The sequence below is a fragment of the Leuciscus leuciscus genome (assembly GCF_965113295.1).
Source record: "Leuciscus leuciscus genome assembly, chromosome: 18".
Taxonomy (NCBI): domain Eukaryota; kingdom Metazoa; phylum Chordata; class Actinopteri; order Cypriniformes; family Leuciscidae; genus Leuciscus; species Leuciscus leuciscus.
Window position 1 is genome coordinate 2,338,660 of NC_138742.1, and position 21,262 is coordinate 2,359,921.

Genomic DNA, 21,262 nt, shown 5'->3' on the forward strand with positions numbered 1-21,262 from the left:
TGGTTGTCTAGAGTGCATCTACACTCTTGACCTCTAAGACTGTACTTTATCTTACAGTCTATGCAAGCTTTACAACCACAATTCCCCGTGGTTAATTCATATTGCCAGACTGACCAGCGTTGTCTGGACAACCGGCACAATCCACAAATGCTCACATCTCCGCCCGCGCACGATCCCATTGATCTGCCGGAAAAATACCACTCAGGTATAATTGTCATTTGGCTTCTAAGCCAATGCTGACTCCGACCTCCCTAGGTCCTTCCCTCCGAGAGGAGCTGACAAATCTCCTGTTTGCCACAGATCACACAGTCAGTAGGTTTCCTACGGATTGTCGCAGTTCCTGCTTCACAATCCTTATGTCACATCTTCACTAAGAAAGAGTCACTAAAGTCTTTACACACTACAACAGTGCCCTCTGCTGGACACTTAGCGTCTGACTGGAAACTTACTTTTGGTCTGTATACCTTACTCATCGTGAATATTAATCTTTGCTCCCCACAAGATTCCTAATTGACCAAATTCGCTTCAAGCCTAACGGTTGTGCTTGAAGTTAATTCAACTAGGCCTACTTTTTCGGTTCTCGTTTTACCACGAAAACGTACTTGTTTTTGTTTTAATATAACTAAAACCTGTTTTGCCCTTTCGACTTAGGGCTTTTGCTTTTGTCGGTCGATTTAGGAATTTGATCAGTCTTCGAAATCCTACAATTAAGGAAATAAGTTCATAAATCTAAATCCCTAAATCTCCTAGATTTAGATTTTTCAAAAAATCAGTCCTTAAACAAAGGTATTGCACGTACAACCAATCCGCTACCCTGTATTTATCCGCTACTCGGATGGTCGGTTTTCAACCGCCTTAATTAAAATAATACCCTGCTTTTTTGCAAAAGGTCTCCACTTCATGGCCAGTTAAGTTATGTCTGTTATCGCCTCGAACTCATTCGTGCGAACCCTGCTATGTTATCAACCTCTTAAGGCTGTTCAGGACAACAGTAGCCTACCTGTCGCCTGTTAAAATGGGTAGATCTCTATAAAGGTAGAGCAGTTATCCACAATAACTAGGAAGTAAGCGTTTTTTTCCTTTTTTGTTTTAGAACTAAACTAGTCTAGCGAAATCTGAACTAATTTCAACGTTCTATTTCTCAGTTTTGATTTTTCCCATAATCAATATAAATACTGGTTATAACCTTCCTACAATCAGGGCAATTTAACTTAATTTTCTGATCATTAGTTTTTAAGTTCTGAAATATGTAAGCCCATCTGCTGACAATATTTCGCAACATACGTCGTTGGAGGGTGAAACAGTTTATCATGCAGTTTCTGCAGTAAGTCCCCCTCGCTCTGTTTAGTGATCGCTCGTATGCGGATGTATTGGTCAAATTCCTTGTTCCCAACTGCCGCAGGCGTTGTCCTGTATTCTGTGGCTAGACTTATGCAATACTTTCGGTTTCACAACCTTGTAATTTTCGCTTATGCTCCTCCACAGTTCCACCTGACGGTTTGCCTTTAGCGTTATAGAAACTATTCTGTTCCCACCTATCCAGGTGTTCAACCAATCATAGCTAAACAAAACCACTGTCCGTTATTAACAAACAGTCCATGTGGTTATTTTCTTTAATAAATAACAATGCCTTCGCTACCGCTGTGACTTCAGCTTCCTGTGCACTTTTGTCATCTTCTATCTTCCTTTTTCTCTGTGGATAATTTGACCTCTCTGCTTAACAAGGAAGCCCCACCATGTTTGTCCTTTATCTGAACTTCCGTCAGTAAAGTAGCACAAATGTGCTTGATTAATTATGGTCTTTTTCTCCTTTTTAGGAGTTTTAACATGTCTAAATTCTATCTGATTGTCACAGATTAGCCTCATTTAGTCCATTTAGACCAGGTAAAAGTGTGAATGCGCTTATTTTCATTCACTAAATTATTTTGCTAATAATTCTATTCCTTCACGTTTAGCAATGACTATTACTAATTTTTCTGCAGCCAATGATTTAATAATCAGCAAATTTCTAGCTACCATAGCTAATATATCTACAGGTAACACATTTTCCTGTCTTTTTTGGTTATCTGGGTTTTTTTTTTTTTTTTTTTATGAGATCCTCTTTAGTTGATTTTAGCCAAAATCTTATCATCATTTAAACCATTTGTCGCGTTTCTTGCATTAATTAAATATCTGTTTAATAAAGCCTCTATTAATTAAATATTACCCCTTTTCTAGATAATTCTCTTTATTGTTCCTTTTATCTCTTCATACACGGATTTATTTATCAGATATTGATTTTGCAGAACCTGAATTCCTCCCATTACGGTATATTCATATTTATCTGATAGTTTTCCACAATCTTTATTGCTTATATTTTTCAAGTAATTTTTCTAACTAGTTTTTGTCAATAGGGTCTTGTTTTATAACCCTATTATTTCCTGAATCCAGGCCGACTTTTTTAGGCCATCTGATTGTTTCATCATTATCAGTATCTTTTTCCTTAATTTATTTAATTAGAATGTTGTCATTTAGACGCATTAAAGTTGTGCTGTCAACTATACACTGCAATCCTTCCCAGGAATATCTATCTCTGGTCACTGATTTCATTTTATTACTGAAACCTTAATCATTATATTCACCTTCAAATTTTATCGCTCCGTTAGGAACTTTTGTTACACTGGATACCTTTTCTAGGTTATCTAACATAAATTTGATTCCCTTTTATTGGACATGTAATCCTTATTTTTTGTCTCCCCATGTCAGAGGCAGTGGGATTATACTTCCCTACTTCTAGTTTTCGGTTCTGCTATTTTGTTTCGTTTGTTTATGTGGGCTTGTTTCTGCTCTTCAGTCAGTTTTGCCCATTCTTTAGGCTCTATAAATTTAGTTCCTTTTCCGGTCTTCTTAGCTGGCCTAACCTGGGGTTTTAACTTTTTATATAAAGTTTCAGGATGTTCATACCTTACTGTCCTAGCCTCATTTTTATCCTTCGATTTACTTTTAGTTTTCTGATAGGCAGTTTCCCGTTTCATCCTATCCCCCTCTATTGGTTTATTTATGTTTTGGCCTAAGCTTTCTCTGGTCCTATTACTTCTAACCGTTTCCCTGTCATATAGGTCCGCTAAACTAGACATTTCTGACCAGTTGGTAACTGTGGCTAGCCTTTTAAGTCTAGCTAAATCTCCTCCATTTGTCCACCCTTGGGGGGCTTTCTCGGAAAGACATGGCCATCAGCCTCTGGTTTTAACCACTTCTGTCTTTTTCCGTAATTCAGTCTCCTTATCTATACCTATCCCTTTGGAGTGGTATGCATTAAGGTTTTCTAGTTTCATGGATATTCCTGTATGATATTTAATCATCAGTCTTACCAGGCTAGTTGAGGCACCTAGGGTTTTCCCCAGATCAGCCACCATTTTTGCCTTAATCATATTGTTATCTTTTGCCCCTTTGAATTTCATATTTTGTAGGAGCTGGATGACTGTAAAACGGTCTTCCTTAATCTGTCTAGCTGGACCGCGCCTAGGTTTAGAGACCACTTTTTCTTCATATTCAAATTCTGACTGTGTCCTCTCCTTTTTAACTGACAAGGGCTTCTTAGAGCACCTGCTTTCTTTTCTCTTTATCAGAGTCTGAGGTGTATGAGCTGGAGGAAGAATCAGAAGGTTCCCCTCCCTTTTTCAACCTCTCGTCTATACTCTTTCCTTGCTAGATCTCTGTTACTAAAAGGGGAAGGTGATACTTCCTTTTTTTTCTTTTAGGTGCTTTCTACGGTTTTCTTGGAACTCTACCCTTATTGATGGGAGGAAACCTTGCTATGCGTGGCCTCCCATAATTTTCACAAGCCTTTCATCATTGGTACATATCTAATAAAATATAACACAATGTGTTTTGCATTTGATCTAGCTGTTCTGCTAACATGTGACATTTTACTTTTTTGCTGGTTCCCGGCATATTTAGGATATCATTAGCAGTAAGTTCATAAACAAACTGCATTACTTCTGCTCTGGCCCCTTGAGTGCTGTTGAATGTGAATTCACTGAATTAAGCACTTGACCAGTGCAAGTTAGAAATGTTCTACCGTCCCTGGTATTATTTTCTCTTTTATGCGAGCTGTTTTTCCATTCTTTAGACGGGCTTCCAGATTTTGTTAGCACTATCTCTGCGAGGTATTTTCTCGTCTTCTGTACTTTCTGAGCCGAAACTATGATCAGGCTCTCTACCTATCTGCACTTTGGGTTTATTATCGTTTAACTCTCTCCCTGTTGAAGCTTTGTACGATCTAAACCCTGTCTCTCTTATTTCCCCTGATATTTCCCCTGTCATCAGGGATCTGAACCCGGTTACGACATCTTTGTGTTTAGGAATCGTTCCCGTTTCTAAGAGCATTTTTTCATAGTTTTTTATCTATTTGACCATAGTCACATCCTGAGGCCCCTTCCATTTCAGTGTACTCTGAAGGGGTGGGGGATTCAACTGTGATCAGAGCTTCCTGATCAGTAACGCCGTTTCTAGTTACTCTTATGTCTATTCCTTTAACAATTGGTACGGTGGTATCACTGTCCCCAATTTCTACAGTAACCTTTTTACTTCGACTTTTACTGCTAACGACTTGGACTAATTTACTTAATCCAGCTTCATTAGAAGTGTATAAAGTATCGTCAGTAGCCAGTAGTTCTTCATTGCCTACTTGCCCTGCGGTTTTTTTTTTTTTTTTTTTGTCTTGTTTAGTTGATCTTGTGGGAGCAAAATTATATTAGTTATTCTCTTCATGACTGTGTGAATCTGGCTTCTCCTCTGAGGATTTTGGTAACTATCTCTTTATATGAGGTTTCTAAATGGGTACTCTATGGTCCCACAGCGCTGCCCTCGAGATCTCTTGTTACCTCTGTCGTGCCTAACCATAGAACTTTATCTCAGGCGTCCCCGTGATACTTTCTATGGTTAGGAGGAAGTATCTGTTCCTGTAACTTCCTCAAAGCACTATGGAGACATTATTTTGCATTTGGATTTAGCCGTCGTCTTAGTACTTAAACTATTATTCCCTTAGGTTCTTGTGGGTATTATTGGGCAATTAGAAATTGACCCAATCCCGGACGAGCCCCCATGTGGTGAGATCTGGTATTGCTCTCACGTTCCTGATTAACCCCTAGTATCACTGTGTCTAGGTGATCTTTTGCTGTCAGGTCAGAATAGGAATTATTCCCTCAACTTGCTTGTTTATCATTTATACCAGTAAATCTAGGTGTAGTCCCTACACTCCCAAGGAAACAATAATAGACATTACTAACCAGACATATGAATTAAATTCATGCTTACCTTCCAGCCGAATCGCTCTTGGAACCCTTGTTATCTTCGATTAATAAGGATTAATGTATTGCTCTGTCTTTTGCTCTTAGAACTGTTTGTAAAAGCTGAAGTAAGACTTAACAGTGATTGTCTTTAGAAATAAAAGTTTATTTATACAAAAGATTAAAACACTGGTAGTACAAAAATTAATACTTGTAGCAAATCAAAAAGTAAATGTTACAGGATATAAAACTTCAGCTTATTCAATCTCAACAGGGCAGTCCTGTATGAGTGAATATTACAAAGACTAATTACCTTATCAGCAGTTCAAGCAATTTCGAGTAAATATGAACTCGTTCCCATCCGAGATTTATCAAGTTACAATATTATAGCAGAGCAGTTCAAACCAAAAGAAATTCAGCCAGGATTATACTAGAAGAGATTCGATTCCTCTCTAGGGATGCAATCCGACATCAAAATCAAAAATGCAGCCACGTACAGTCAAAATGCAGTCATATTTATACGGAACTGGGTTACATTGTTCTAATACAGTTTCTTGGGTTTTTTCCAGAGGAACTCAGTCTCATGACTGAGCCTTGCAACATCAATCGTCTCTTGCTTCAGACGGGGGTTTTCGCTGATATCTCTGTTTCCCATATATGGGTATTCTTGCGTCCTTTCCGTCCTCTGCGCTTTGGGCTTCTATGTATGTGTGTGCGTGCATATGTGTTTGGAAGTGTATTTGTAGGTTCGCAATACCTATTAAAATTCACAAATCCTGCTACAAGGTGCAAGATGCAGCCTCAAAGACGCACCAGTCTATGTCAGGGGTATGTAGCCAATGTATGATTTTTTGAACATTTGCGGCCCAATAATAGTAGCAAAGATTTGGAAAAGCTAAGCCACCTTGGTCTTTAGGTCTTTGTAGTAATTCTAACCGTATTCTAGGCTTTTTCCCATCCCATAAAAATTAGATAAAAGCTTTATCGAGGGACTTAAAAAAAGATTTAGGGAGATAAAGTGGGATACACTGAAATAGATAAAGAAATTTGGGGAGTATATTCATTTTGATACAGTTCACCTTCCCTGCCATGATTTCCATTTTTTTAGGTCTAATTTAGTTTTTTCAAAGAGCTGACAGAAGTTTTCTTGATAGAGGTGCTGCATGTCCCTTGTAATATTAATGCCCAAGTATTTAAAGCCATTTTTAGACATTTGGAATGGTAAAACATCATTTTGTATTTGAAGGGCCAGATCATTAACAGGATAACATTCACTCTTACTAAAGTTCAATTTGTACCCAGAGAAAGCCCCAAATTTCCTCAAAGCATGGGTAATATGAGGGGTGCCCAGAGCAGGGTCTGATACATATAATAATAAATCGTCTGCATATAGAGATACTCTATGCTCCCTCCCCCCCCCTGTGTATTCCACTAATTGATGGTAAAGTGTTGAGTGTAATAGATAAGGGCTCTATGGCCAAGGCAAATAGAAGTGGGCTGATTGGACAGCCCTGGCGAGTACCCCTTGACAGCTGGAAATAGTGTGAATGTTTGCCATTTGTTACTACAGAGGCTTTTGGTGAGCTGTACAGAAGCTTAATCCATGAAATGAAGTTAGGGCCATAACCAAACTTCTTTAAACATGCCAATAAGTATCCCCACTCCACCCTGTCAAATGCCTTCTCTGCATCAAGTGCGATAACCACCTCGGGGACCACACTAGATACAGGAGAGTAAATTATACTTAATGGCCGGTTCAGATTACACGATTTTTTTGTCTTATGCGAAAGTCACTGTGTCAGATTACACGATTTTGACTCCTAAAATCGTGTCGTGTCGTGGACAAGAACCATGTCAGACTACACGTTTCTTCCAGACCAGTCATCGCGTGCCGTCTTTGAAGACGCGCGTGAAGGCGAAACTAGTAGCGCCTGACTTCCGGAAACGAACGTAAACAAACAATGGATGAAGCGGCGATTTTAGTATTGGCTGTCTTGTGTTCAGAAAAAGATTAAAAAAAGAAAGAAAACCCGACAATGGACACTTTCCTGGATTGCACGAAGAGGACAGTATGGACTGTCAATCCTTCAAAGAGAACTTGAGGTAAAATATGTTTAATCTGTAAAATCTAGTCTATGTACATGCATACACACACACACACACACACACACACTTAAACTCACTCACATAATACACACACATAAACTCACTCATTCACACACACTCTCGCTCGCGCGCTCATTCACACACTCTTGCTCGCTCGCTCATTCACACACACTCACGCATTCTCACTCGTAACACACATACATAATCACACTCACACAAACAAGGTTAGCTTAATGCTAATTAAGTTAACCGGGTTGCTGAAGTACTTCTGCTATTTTTCGCCAGCATTTTTCTTTTTTAATTCTGTCATGGTACTCTCTCGATGAAACATCATACAGGCAGGAGTACTGTTGCCACAGCTCCACGAACCTTTCCTCCATTTCATAATTCCACTTAGCAACACCATCGTCTCTATTTTGTTTCGGCATTTTTGAAAGCTGTGTATTGAAATGCGTCTGTGCTCCTATTGGTCAATGTCACACGTGATAGAACCCGTCGTGGAGGACCGAAAAAAAAATTAAACATGCTAGTCTTTTTGTCGTGGTGTCGTGAAGCATCGCAGACGCAACGTAGGCTGTCGCCCGCTATGACACACTATACGAGATGAAACGATCGAATCTTGCGTCCCGACGCCCGTTGTCGTATACGAATTCCCACGACACTCTAAGTCAAACGGATCGTGGCAAAATCGGGCTAAAAACGTGTAATCTGAACCGGCCATAAAAGTCGACGGATGTTTGTAAATGAGTGCCGCTCCGAGATAAAACCAGTTTGGTCAGCAGAAATCACGTCATGTATTGTGGTTTCTAGGCGTAAGGTAAGAGCTTTGGCCAAAATCTTTACATCACTGTTGAGGAGGGAGATGGGTCGGTATGAGCCACATTCTGTGGCATCTTTACCTGGCTTAAGCAGGAGAGTAATAGATGCTTCAGTTAGTGTCTGTGGGAGAGAGCCACGGGACAGAGAATCATTAAACATATCGAGCAAAATTGTTGATAACTTGTTGGAAAACTTTTTAAAAACTCTATAGGGAACCCATCAGGGCCCGGTGCCTTGCCATTTTGCATTGCTTTTATTGCATTAGAGATTTCTATATGATCTAGTGGGAGCTCAGTCTTAGTCCTATGTATTGCTGTTACTGAAGGGGTTTGGAGGTCCTTGAAAAAATGTTCCATATCAGAGCCATCTTCTGTCATCTCTGACATATACAGATTTGAATAAAATAAGGCGAATGTTTCATTGATTTCAACTGGATCGATAGTTAGTACACCATCATCTTTCCGTATTTGGGGGATTTGTTGGGATGCCGAGTGGCATTTAAGTTGGTGTGCTAATAAACGTCCAGCTTTGTCGCCATGTTCATAGAAATATCCCCGTGATTTTAAAAGAAGACGTTCTGTCTTCTCAGTTGATATCAAATTATATTGCGTTTGGAGATCCAGCTTCCTTTTGTAAAGCTCGGGGGAAGGAGAGGTAGAATACTGAGCATCCACCATAGATATTGATTTGATGAGCTCCTCTTGTTTGATTCTTTTAGTTTTATTTATTTTAGCTGAATATGATATAATCTCACCTCTGATTACAGCTTTTAATGTTTCCCAGAGGAGAGAGGGGGAAATATCATCTTTTTTGTTTGATTCTATAAAGTCGTCTATTTTTTGGGATATCATTTTGCAAAAGATGTCGTCGGTCAAAAGATTTCTGTCTAATTTCCAAAAGGGGCGTTCCAATTTGCAAAGAGGAAAAGCAAGATCTAGTAATACAGGCGCATGATCTGATATAATTATAGACAAATATTCGACTTTTGTGACAGAAGAAAGAAGGTTCTGATCAATGAAAAAATAGTCTATTCGACTATACGAGTGATGTACAGGAGAAAAAAAAGAAAAAGATTTACCCACTGGGTACAAAAAACGCCAAGGATCAACACATCCTATGTCATCCATAAACCGTGATAAAAGTTTGGCTTTTTTGGAAAGGTTTGTAAGTTTAGAATGGGAGCGGTCAAGTGTTGGATTTATCACACAGTTTAAGTCTCCGCCAAAAATCAACTGGTGAGAATTCAAATCTGGAATTAATGAGATCATTTTACCCATAAATTTATCATCGTCCCAATTTGGGGCATAAATATTGACCAAAACCACAGGCTTATGATAGAGGAGTCCAGAAACCATCACAAAGCGTCCTTGAGGATCTGAAATAATAGTAGTCGCACTGAACTGAATTTTTTTATGAATCAGTATGGCTGTTCCACAAGTTTTGGAATTAAGATTAGAATGAAATATGTTACCAACCCAACCTTTTTTAAGTCTGACTTGGTCTTTAACCAGTAGGTGGGATTCTTGAAGAAATGCCACGTCACATTTTAAATGTTTAAGATGATTAAATATCCTGGCTCTTTTAACAGGCCCATTCAAACCTTTCACATTCCAGCTAATGAAACGTACAGCAGCCCCTCTTGCATCAGTACCATACACCATGTTTAACTAAAAAAATATATATATGATGCAAAGGAAAAGAAACTTCTGTTAAAAATAAAATAAAAAAAGAAGATCCTATGTTGCAAAAGTGTGGAGTTGTCCCTTACCCTATCCCTAATCTTAACCTTATCTAAACACAAAACCAGAACAAAGCCTATACTTGTCCCTCTCCCTGAGGCAAGCTGCAGGCTAAACACCATTTCCAAGAGCTTCTGGTAGCACATTCTCTTAATATTTAGGTCTGGGGGGGCTCCCAGTTATTTTTAATATTCAACAATAAATCCTCTCAACATTCAAGTGAATTAAAGAGAAAAAAAAAAATATATATATATATATATAATAATAAAAAAAAAAATTAAAAAAAAGGGGTGAGGTGGTTGGGAAACGCAGTAAAAGTCAACCACTGAACATTCACAGAGGCCAAAGCCTGTTCCCCTTATTGTAAAAATAATTTCTATGGAAAGTCCCCATAAAACATGTAAACCCAACGTGTGTGTGTGTGTGTGTGTGTGTGTGTGTGTGTGTGTGTGTGTGTGTGTGTGAGTGAGCTTAATGTATTTGTAAACATTTTAAGGAACGTGTGTGTGTGTGTGTGTGTGTGTGTGTGTGTGTGTGTGTGTGTGTGTGTGTGTGTGTGTGTGTTAAGAGGGGAGGATTGGGACGATTCTAAGGGTCCAGCAGAACTCCATAATTTCCTGGATGATTTTGGTATTTACTTTGTAGAGCCCGACCGATATATCGGCGGGCCGATATTATCGGCCGATATTGGGCATTTTTCAAACTATCGGTATCGGCATTTATAATGGCCGATAAATGAATATTTAAAAAAATAAAATAAAAGCGGACGAAACACCCTTCAACCATGTTATGAGTGTTGGCGCTGCATAGTTTGTCCACCAGAGGGCACTCTACAAGGAAGATCGCTCGGGCTAGAGGAGTGGTTACGAACAGAGTCCAGAGTTCACCTGAGTCGGGAGACGGCAGCGCCGGATGATTCTGTCAGCATTAAAGACTTTTAAAATAATTTAACTCGCGTTCATGTTTGAATGCCTTGTGTTTGTGATGCAAAAGACTATGCGCGCTAACCATTACCATAGTAAACATAGTAAACGCTTGAAGATACGCATAGTGTAAAAACATAGTGAACGCTTGAAGAAATCAGACCAATCATAAAGGCTATCACAGTCATGTTTTTATTGTATCTGTCAGTAGCCTACGTCTCGTCTCTTTATACCGGACTATCATGATAAAATAAAGCAACTTTTTTTTCGGGAGCTTCCTGTTTCTCTGACTGAAAATATCTGTATGGGAGTCGAGAGAGTGCTAAAGCTCCTCAGGTCGTATTTTTGGTGCCATATATTTGTAGAAATGATCATTCTTTCTAAATGTGATGTAAATATGTCCTGTAACTACCAGATAAACAGTAACAGACGCGACTGAAGAAGTAAGTGTGTCCTCTACCTCCTCTTTCTTTTGTGAAATAGACCTAACGGTAATTTATTTTTGAGTGACTAATGTGCAATTTTGACATAAATTAATTCATTATGATCAATGTATCACTTTTTATTGTAAACCTGTGGAAAAACATCGATGCTTGGGTTTTAAATATTCAAGTAAATAACAAAAATGCCAGCAAACGGCCGCTTTTATCATGTTTGTTTTCAACGCGGTTTCCAGTGATTTCTGATTAGTTTTCTGATAAAACTTCCATTTGTTGGTGAAATGATGGATTAGTGTGACGTTGTTCCAGAGAGGCGTGTTACGGGCGTGTTTTAGTGAAGCGCTGTGGAGCTTCTGGCCCGACAGTGGAAACACAGGCCCGAGGCTATTAGCCCGGCACGGCCCGTTTAAAGCCCTGGCTCGCACTGGCCCGACAGTGGAAACACAGGCCCGGTGCTATTAGCTCGGCACGGCCCGTTTAAAGCCCTGGCTCGCACTGGCCCGACAGTGGAAACACAGGCCCGAGGCTATTAGCCCGGCACGGCCCGTTTAAAGCCCTGGCTCGCACTGGCCCGACAGTGGAAACACAGGCCCGGTGCTATTAGCTCGGCACGGCCCGTTTAAAGCCCTGGCTCGCACTGGCCCGACAGTGGAAACACAGGCCTGGTGCTATTAGCCCGGCACGGCCCGTTTAAAGCCCTGGCTCGCACTGGCCCGACAGTGGAAACACAGGCCTGGTGCTATTAGCCCGGCACGGCCCGTTTAAAGCCCTGGCTCGCACTGGCCCGACAGTGGAAACACAGGCCTGGTGCTATTAGCCCGGCACGGCCCGTTTAAAGCCCTGGCTCGCACTGGCCCAACAGTGGAAACACAGGCCTGGTGCTATTAGCCCGGCACGGCCCGTTTAAAGCCCTGGCTCGCACTGGCCCGACAGTGGAAACACAGGCCCGGTGCTATTAGCCCGACACGGCCCGTTTAAAGCCCTGGCTCGCACTGGCCCAACAGTGGAAACACAGGCCTGGTGCTATTAGCCCGGCACGGCCCGTTTAAAGCCCTGGCTCGCACTGGCCCGACAGTGGAAACACAGGCCTGGTGCTATTAGCCCGGCACGGCCCGTTTAAAGCCCTGGCTCGCACTGGCCCGACAGTGGAAACACAGGCCCGGTGCTATTAGCCCGACACGGCCCGTTTAAAGCCCTGGCTCGCACTGGCCCAACAGTGGAAACACAGGCCCGAGGCTATTAGCCCGGCACGGCCCGTTTAAAGCCCTGGCTCGCACTGGCCCGACAGTGGAAACGCGGCTAATGAGCTTGGAAATCACAACGAACTTATTCTGCCTAAATAAAGTAATGATTACTGTATTTATAACTAGCATATCTGTAGTTCCAGTCTCTGCATTGTAAAATGTAAGTTAGGCACGCGAGGAGTGAACATTTAGACATAGAGAAAAAGTATCAAACACAGCCTGTGCATAAAAGTTAGCTTTACTTTTACACGTGTGTGAAATCCAAGTGTGCGTTGCTGACTTCGTTTAGCCGCAGCATTAACGAGTCACATAATGTATTTAGTGCATCACTAAGTAGTAGATTTTAGAAGGCAGGCAGCAAATGATGATTGAAAATGGTTTGTTGTAGCTTGATGGAATAGATGGATAGAATTAAAAGAGTGCAGGTAAAGGGATAAGCAAGTTGACATTGTAATTATAAGGTAGCTTATAACATTGACATTTGGCAGACGCTTTTATCAAAAGCGACTTACATTGCATTTCAAGGTACACATTTACAATCTTATCAGTTCTTCACACACACACACACACACACACACACACACACACACACACACACACACACACACACACACACACACACACACACACACACACACACATTATTACATAATTGATTTATTACTGTCAATATTAATAATAATAGTTGCCTTTTTTTTGTTCAAAGGACTTTAAGTTTCATATCTTAAGTTTGTATTTTTATACATTATATTTATCAGAACTTTAATATATTCTGTTCTGTTGTGACAATAAAACAAACAAGTTTATTTTTAAACTGCATTATCATATTATTTTAGTAAGGCTGAGAACTCTTAAATAACGACAAATAACTAATGTTAGGGAAATCTGTTCATGTTTTGTTACGCGTTTCTGGATTTAAAAAAATATATATATATATATCGGCCGATATATCGGAATATCGGATTTTTAAATCACCAAATATGTGTATCGGTATCGGCCTTAAAAATCCTTTATCGGTCGGGCTCTATTACTTTGTAAAATAATCTTATAGGAAGAACGCTATAAAGAACGGGTATTCATTATAGTGTGTGTGGCAGAGCAAGACAGAGGAGAGAGAGAGAGAGGGACGAGTATAATTGTAATATAATTTGTATTGATCTCATACAAATGTCACACATCTACGTCCCTTCAGGACACTGACAATAAAGATGATAGTGACAGAGAAGACAGAAATTCTCGTAGCTCTCCTCAGAAAGACGATTGTTACACACACACACACACACACACACACACACACACACACACACACACACACACACACACACACAGTTTGACATGGTGAATCTGACTGCAGTAGATGTGAAAATTATGAATAAAAATGAAGTTAATTCGGCCAGCGCTCATTCCTGTATTTACTTCCTGTTTTCGGTCGAAGACCACAGTAGTCGATTGTCGAGTTCTCCACTGTTGCTTAGTTACCTATGATCACACGCGTGAACTCGACAATCGACTACTGTGGCCCTCGACCTAAAACAGGAAATAAATACAGGTATGAGCGCTGGCCGAATTAACATAATGTTTATTCATAATTTCCACATCTACTGCAGTCAGATTCACCGTGTTCACTCTGAAAGGAAACACTCACAATGGCTGGGCACTTGTAATGACACATCAAGGATGTTAAGAGGCTAAAAGCAGGTTTAAAACTTGCCCCATTGAAGTCAACAGGGTGCACATTTTATAAAGAGGATAACATGGTGTAGGCAACACCGATTTCTGTCGTTGTTCTCTGTACTGACAGCACTCCACATTTACAAAAAAATGAGCTCAATGTTAAAATTGACCAGAGTTCTCCTTTAACTAGGGGTGCACCGATCCGATATTAGGATCGGATATCGGCCGCGATACTGACAAAATAGCTGGATCGGGGATCGGAAAAAAATAACAGATCCACGGGCCGATCCAGTTTTTTTTTTTTTTTTTTTCGTCGCAGCAGAACCTACGTCATTCGTCAGCTTCACGTGTGTCGCATGCTAGAAGCAACATGGAGCGAGCCAGAGGCCGTTTCTCAATACCAAGTACGCAAACTTCGGACTTGCGTCCTTGGTAGTTCGGACTTGCCAAGTTTGACTCAGGAGAACGAACTCCCGAGGACGAGAGGTGGCAAGTCCGGTTATTCTGCAAATGGAACAGCAGCGTTCTTGATCGCGTCACTCAGCTCGCTCTGGCCACTCCGGTCATCTCTTTATGTATGTTTTAGCCAACAATAAAACGAAATATGGTATAAAATACAACTCTGCCTCTTTTCGTCAACAATAAAACGAAATATGTTATAAAACAACACTCTGCCTCTTTTCATTTAAAAAAAATCTTACACATATTAATGGCCACATAAATGTGGTTCAGGCAAACGCGTACATTGATTATCTTTACTGCATATATTTATAACAACACGAAATATAAAACACAACCCTGCTTCTTTTTGTTTTCATTTTTAAAAATATGAAACATATTGATCATTAAAACTGACATTTCAATTTGCCATTGCTGATTAAGTGAGCATTCACAGGTCATGTTTGTGATGGTGGTGTGACACTGCACTACATGTTTACAATGTTTGGTTATTATTATTTGTATGTGTGATCAAGTTGTTGTTCGACCAACTTTTTATTTGTTTATTCTCAGGTTCAGCTGCTATGTTGCATTTTAAATTCCTGTTTGCAGGACTTTGCACTTTATATTTTTTACATGTTTACAATGTTTGGTTACTGTTTGATTACTATTGAATGTTCAACCAATGCACTGTTTTGTTTCTTGTGGCTACATTTTATTTATTTTAATTTAAGAGTTTGATTACATTATATTTTAGATTTGAATGCACAATTGTTTTTTAAATAAATAAGAATTCAACACATTACATACATCTGTTATCTTGTCTTAGTTATGTTTAGTTAGTAAAGTCTGGTGCCTTTAGTCTCTTCAAGGAAGGTATAAGGTGGAAGGTATACAGTTTATTATTAATTCAACAATAGTATCGGATCGGTATCGGGTATCGACAGATACACAAAGCCCAGGCATCGGTATCGGTATCGGGACTGAAAAAGTCGGATCGGTGCACCCCTACCTTTAACATGAACCAACAATTAATGAACAATATTCTACAGCATTTATTAATCTTAGTTAATGTTAAGCTCAACATTTTATAAGACATTTTTAAGATCCAAAGTTGTATCTGTTAACATGCACTGTGAACTAACATGAACACTAATATTTTATTAACATTAATAAAGGCTATTGCTCTCTGTTAGTTCATGTTAGTTAATGCATTAACAAATGAGACCTTATTGTAAAGTGTTACCAAAAATGTAATACAATTATAATAAAATGCCTCAATAATGCAAACAACTCATTGGATAACATTGGGCTGCATATAAAGAAACAAAATGCATTTTTCTTTTGCTGGATGTCTATTGTCTATTTGCATATCAGTAAAGATTTGTTTAATACAATGCACATTGAATTTGTCATTTCTACAACTTTTATAGCACTTCAATTTTGTGAGCCTGACATATTACATTTATTATCATTAGCACTCCATGTTCAAAGATTTACTAGCTGTCAGTTCATCTCTTATACGCTGCTGCCATCTAGTGGTTTTAGTTGTAACTCTAAAAGTATGGGGAACTGCTTAATTAATGTCTGTTTAGTAATTCATATTTTATCCTTCATTTGCTCTCCAGAAGCCATATTTGAGCACACACACACACACACACACACACACACACACACACACACACACACACACACACACACACACACACACACACACACACACACACACACACACACACACACACACACACACACTCCTTTAAATGTTAAAGGGAAGATTAAAAAAAAGAAACTGGATCTGTGAATTCTCACAGAATCACAATTGAATTCATATCTTGCTACTCAGTCAGAATCTTATTAACCTGGAGTCCCAGTCTCTGTCACAATAACCATATATGTAATGTTTTAGGCCTATTGGCAGACATCTGTTTAAAATGTAGGCAATGGCATATAAAGAAGCTTTTCTCCATCTCCACTTCAGTTTCTCAGCTTGCACTTTAATTATTGATTAGGCTACAGTGTTTCCTTTAGGATTTTCTTTAGCAGTGGGGGGGCAGGTCTGTCCGAACAACCACCTGGGTCAAAGATTTTACCTGGGTCAAAAATGGTCTTCGGTGGCCAACACTTTAAAAAAAAAAAAAGCTGTGATTTTACCAATGGATTTCATAGCTTTGTAAGATAAAAATCCTTCTTTAATAGATTATTTTGGTATATAATCATATCAATATAAAAAAGCAGGGAGAAAAAGTAGCATTAAAAAGTTTATTTTAACTAATAGTCTTATTTTCTACCATCTACAATTGAATAGGCTACCATTCAGTTTAAATGCTGTAGTTTATTAAGGCTAAATCTTGCTAACCATATAGGCTGTACTAAAGGGGGTAAGCACACCTTACGTTCTTATTTTAAGGTGTTCTGTAAATCATTTTTTTGAAACACTTTACAATATGGTTTGATTTAACATTAGTTTATTACTAACATGAACCATGAGCAATACATGTTACTGAATGTATTCATCTTTATTAATCTTAATAAAAATACAGCTGTTTATTGTTTGTTCATGTTAGTTCACAGTGCATTAACTAAATGTTAACAAATACAACTTTTGATTTCAATAATGTAGGCTATTAAATGTTGAAATGAACATTAGCAAAGATTAATACATTCTGTAGAAGTGCAGTTTATTAAAAGTTAATGTTAACTAATGTAGTTATAACTAGAGTTTAATAAATGGAACCTTATTGTAAAGTGTTACCGATCTGTTATACACCGATTCAGACGTCTCGTGAGTTCAGTGTTGGAAAGATCAGTCGTTTAACCATTCATTAAAACGTGGAACCTTGCTTCACAAAGAGAGTGCTCACACACACACACACGACCAGAGGACGCACGCTCTCTCTCTCTCTCTCTCTCGTTCTTTTTTAAAGGTCCCATGACATGAAATTTTCAATTTCTGAGGTTTTTTAACATTAATATGAGTTCCCCTAGCCTGTATATGGTCCCCAAGTTTCTAGAAATTTCAATCGGTATAAATCGAGCTTTTCCTATCTTTCTCTGCCTTTGAGAAAATGGAGGCTCAATCAGGCTGATCTTGAATCCCCTCTTTATGACGTTACAAGGAGAAATGTTACCTCCCCTTTCTCTGCTTTGCCCGCCCAGAGGATATTTCTCGCCCATGAGAAAACGAGCTAGGAAACAGGAACGCGCACGCGCGATTTTAGTTTCTCCACGAGAGACATAATGGCTTTTGAGCGAGCAAAGCATAATAATTGCTCAATAATTGGATGTACAAATGAACACTGAAGGGTCAATACAGAGCTGGGCTTGCTGAACGTCTGAAACTAAAGTCTGGATCACTCTCTTTGGCTCAGCTAACGTTACACACCTCGGACAAGTATGTCAACTAATGATATATAAGTGTGTTGCTTTACTGTTTATGGTTACCTAGCTTGTAACACATAGAATGTGGCTGTCACATTAGCTATGCAGTTTATGTGTGTGAATACACACACTGTAACGCGAGTGTTGTACACTTCTTTGTTATTTGGATAACCGTTTTCCTGTTGGTTATATGGCGTGCGCGATATCCGCATTTCAAGATCGCAGAGCTTGATGTAATTGTAATAAGATAAATTACAGACGTTACAGATCTCTCATGAAAAGGCAACAGTAGGTTGGCGTTAGCTACATGATAATAACTGTAAACCATCCGAATAAAGTACCGTATCCAGACATAATATTTTAAACTTACCATTCAGAAACGTCCTGCTGGAGCTGCTGAGTTGCAGCTTCTCCATCTGGATCAGATTCTGGGTCAAACTGAAATGCTTGAACGACTGCATGTCTTCGTGCCATTGCAATATATCCAACATAAACAAACATGCATGGTATCGTTGCGCAAGATGGTCAAGGCCACACCCACCCTCCACCTTGCGCCGCCTTTCTCCTCCTCATTATCATTTAAAGCTACAGACACCGAAACGGCCCGTCTGAAGGAAGCTCATTCTGGTACTGGTTTGTAGTGGCTATAATTCTGCACCGAGGCTGAATTTTTGGAAAGAGATTTCAGATACAGTACTAGGGACCACTAAGGTCTATATTAAAGCCTACAAAAAGTAGCATGTCATGGGACCTTTAAACATGCGCCCAGCTGTCACAAGCGCAGCAGTTTATCTACATTACACAGCTGTCAAATAAGACTTTGGCGGGACAAAAATTCGATTTGGCGGCCGCCAAAAATAAATCTTCGATCGGGTCAGTTGCACAAGTGCGCCTAAATATCTTTTCGTGGTCGCACACAGACATATTTAGGCACAAATGCGAGTGAAATGGTCGCACTGTAGCCTAGAGCCGTAACGTTACCGTGGCGGGCCGCCATTAACTAATCAACATAGAGGAAACACTGGGCTACTTCTGTACTGGTTTGCGCTTGGCAAAGATGTTCAGATATCTCTATGCCTAGTAGATCTACACCAAACGCTCATTAAAAAAGTTTTGCGCAAATCTGTAATGGAAACGCCATTAGTGACAGTTTCATGTGAGAGTAACGTATGATCTTACCCCAGTGTCTCCAGTTTACAGTGAGGATTCGCCAGTACAGCAGAAAACAGCTTCACTCCTGAGTCTCCTAGTTTATTCCCAGACAGATCCAGTTCTCTCAGGTGTGAGGGGTTTGATCTCAGAGCTGAAGCCAGAGCAACACAACCTTCATCTGTCACACCACAGCTCATCAACCTGTAGAGAACAATGACACACATTAAGCCTATATCCAGAGATAAACATGACACTTAAAAAATAACATAATCCTGTCAATATGAAATATATACAAATACTCATTAGTTCACATTGTGAAAATTCATCAGTTAGGATTAGGGGATTGATTATAGAGTTTGTAGAGTATAAAAATCATTTCTATGGAAAGTCCCCATAAAACATGTAAACCCAACGTGTGTGTGTGTGTGTGTGTGTGTGTGTGTGTGTGTGTGTGTGTGTGTGTGTGTGTGTGTGTGTGTGTGTGTGTGTGTGTGTGTGTGTGTGTGTGTGTGTGAGTGAGTGAGTGAGTGTGTGTGTGTGTGTTTCATGTATTTGTAAACATTTTAAGGAACGTGTGTGTGTGTGTGTGTGTGTGTGTGTGTGTGTGTGTTTCTGTGTTTGATTGTGATTAATTTGTGCAATATCTCTTTTTTTAAACAATGAATTCAATATATCAGTAAATGTAACTGTTATTGTAAGAGATTATGTCTCTATGTGAGGGAGAAAGATTATATGAAACTGATCAAATGGAATACATTGAATACATTACATACATTAAATATAAATGTTTATATGCATACATTACATATATTTGAATATAAATTTCTCACACATATATCATAAAGAATGGTTAAGTAGATCACAAATCAGGTCAGATAGGTAAGAGCTGAAGTGTGACTCATATTTTTTGTTAAACCATTAATTTATAATGTTTAAGTAAGAACTGTTATAATGTTTTAACAGTGATGCTTGTTCTCAGTGTTACTTACAGAGCGGATCTAGTTGCTGTAACCACAGGCATCAGCTTCTGGAGAACTTCATCTCCTGTGTTCTGTGTGCCACTAATTGAAAATAAAAATGATTTAGAGTTAAAGTTAATTATTAATGCTAATAATAATAATAATAATAATTCATATCATAAGTAAATAATACATTATACCTTCCTAAATACCCTCAAATAATTGTTTTAATGAAAGTGGTTTTATATCTCTAACTGTAGAAGCCTCGTATTCAGCCGTCACTGATTAGTGTTTTCTTCTTCTCGTTAGTGTTGCTGTGGCAGGGCTATTAGTCTGCATTTACACTACAACACTATTATGACACATCAGGTTTGTTTGTCCTGTCCGTTGCTATGGTTATCACCATGGAGACATTTAACTCCCGAGTTGGGCGGGGGGGCAAGAAAAAAGTATTTTTGTACCTGCATCAGCAAATTATTCGTAGAAATTAAGCACACGAGTTTGTTTGCTTGTTACTTGTTTATTTACATACTTGTTCATTTAATAATTTACTTAGTTTTATTGTCACAGGAAATGATGCGCACAAAATGTGAATCATTGTCCATCATTTTGCCAGCAACTGGTGATAAAGAAAAATGATGATGAGACATTAATCTAATTTATTTTCTTAATTCTTCTCTTGTATAATAATAATATTAAAACTTCATTTAGGAAAAATACTTCCTATTAAATATCTTTATATTAACTGGCTTTTTTATGAATGCAATACAGTGAATGGCAGCCGTCTGTGTCTCCCAGTGTCTTACATTATTGTCAGTTTAGTGTTTAGTGATTCATTTACACAGAAACAAAAGATAACATGTATGCCTTCATCTCCGAATACATTATCTGTGTCTTACATTTCATAATGAACTCAGATAAACTCAGTGCCGACTCGTTTTCCATCAGTTCTTTTACATTAATTAGAATGTGTGCAAAGGATTGTGGGAGATTGAAGAACACGAAGGATATACTTGATGCATCCTTCAAAATGAGCTGAATTAAAGACACAAAATGAAGTCTGTCTTCAAAACATCCTTCAAACTGAGACGGCCTTCAGAGGCGCTTGATGACGTGG

The 21,262-nt window shown here is 39.0% G+C and overlaps 2 protein-coding genes and 2 long non-coding RNA genes across 5 annotated transcripts in view; 1 reads left to right on the forward strand and 3 right to left on the reverse strand.

Annotated features, from left to right (window-relative positions):
- The window catches only part of LOC309481069 (uncharacterized protein), a 384,000-nt gene that overhangs the window by 248,451 nt on the left and 114,287 nt on the right, over nucleotides 1-21,262 (reverse strand). Inside the window, 1 exon segment of the mRNA XM_082145806.1 lies at nucleotides 19,214-19,387. Within this exon segment, the coding sequence (XP_082001932.1) occupies nucleotides 19,214-19,387 (174 nt within the window).
- LOC309481084 (NLR family CARD domain-containing protein 3-like) overlaps nucleotides 1-21,262 on the reverse strand; it is a 190,732-nt gene that overhangs the window by 154,117 nt on the left and 15,353 nt on the right. The window lies entirely within an intron of this gene.
- Nucleotides 1-21,262, forward strand: part of LOC309481172 — a 238,649-nt gene that overhangs the window by 88,815 nt on the left and 128,572 nt on the right. The window lies entirely within an intron of this gene.
- Nucleotides 13,110-15,798, reverse strand: LOC309481151. The gene is made up of 2 exons (XR_014199910.1): nucleotides 15,666-15,798; nucleotides 13,110-14,395 (listed from the first exon to the last, which is right to left on the reverse strand). It is a non-coding gene; the product is annotated as an uncharacterized lncRNA (long non-coding RNA).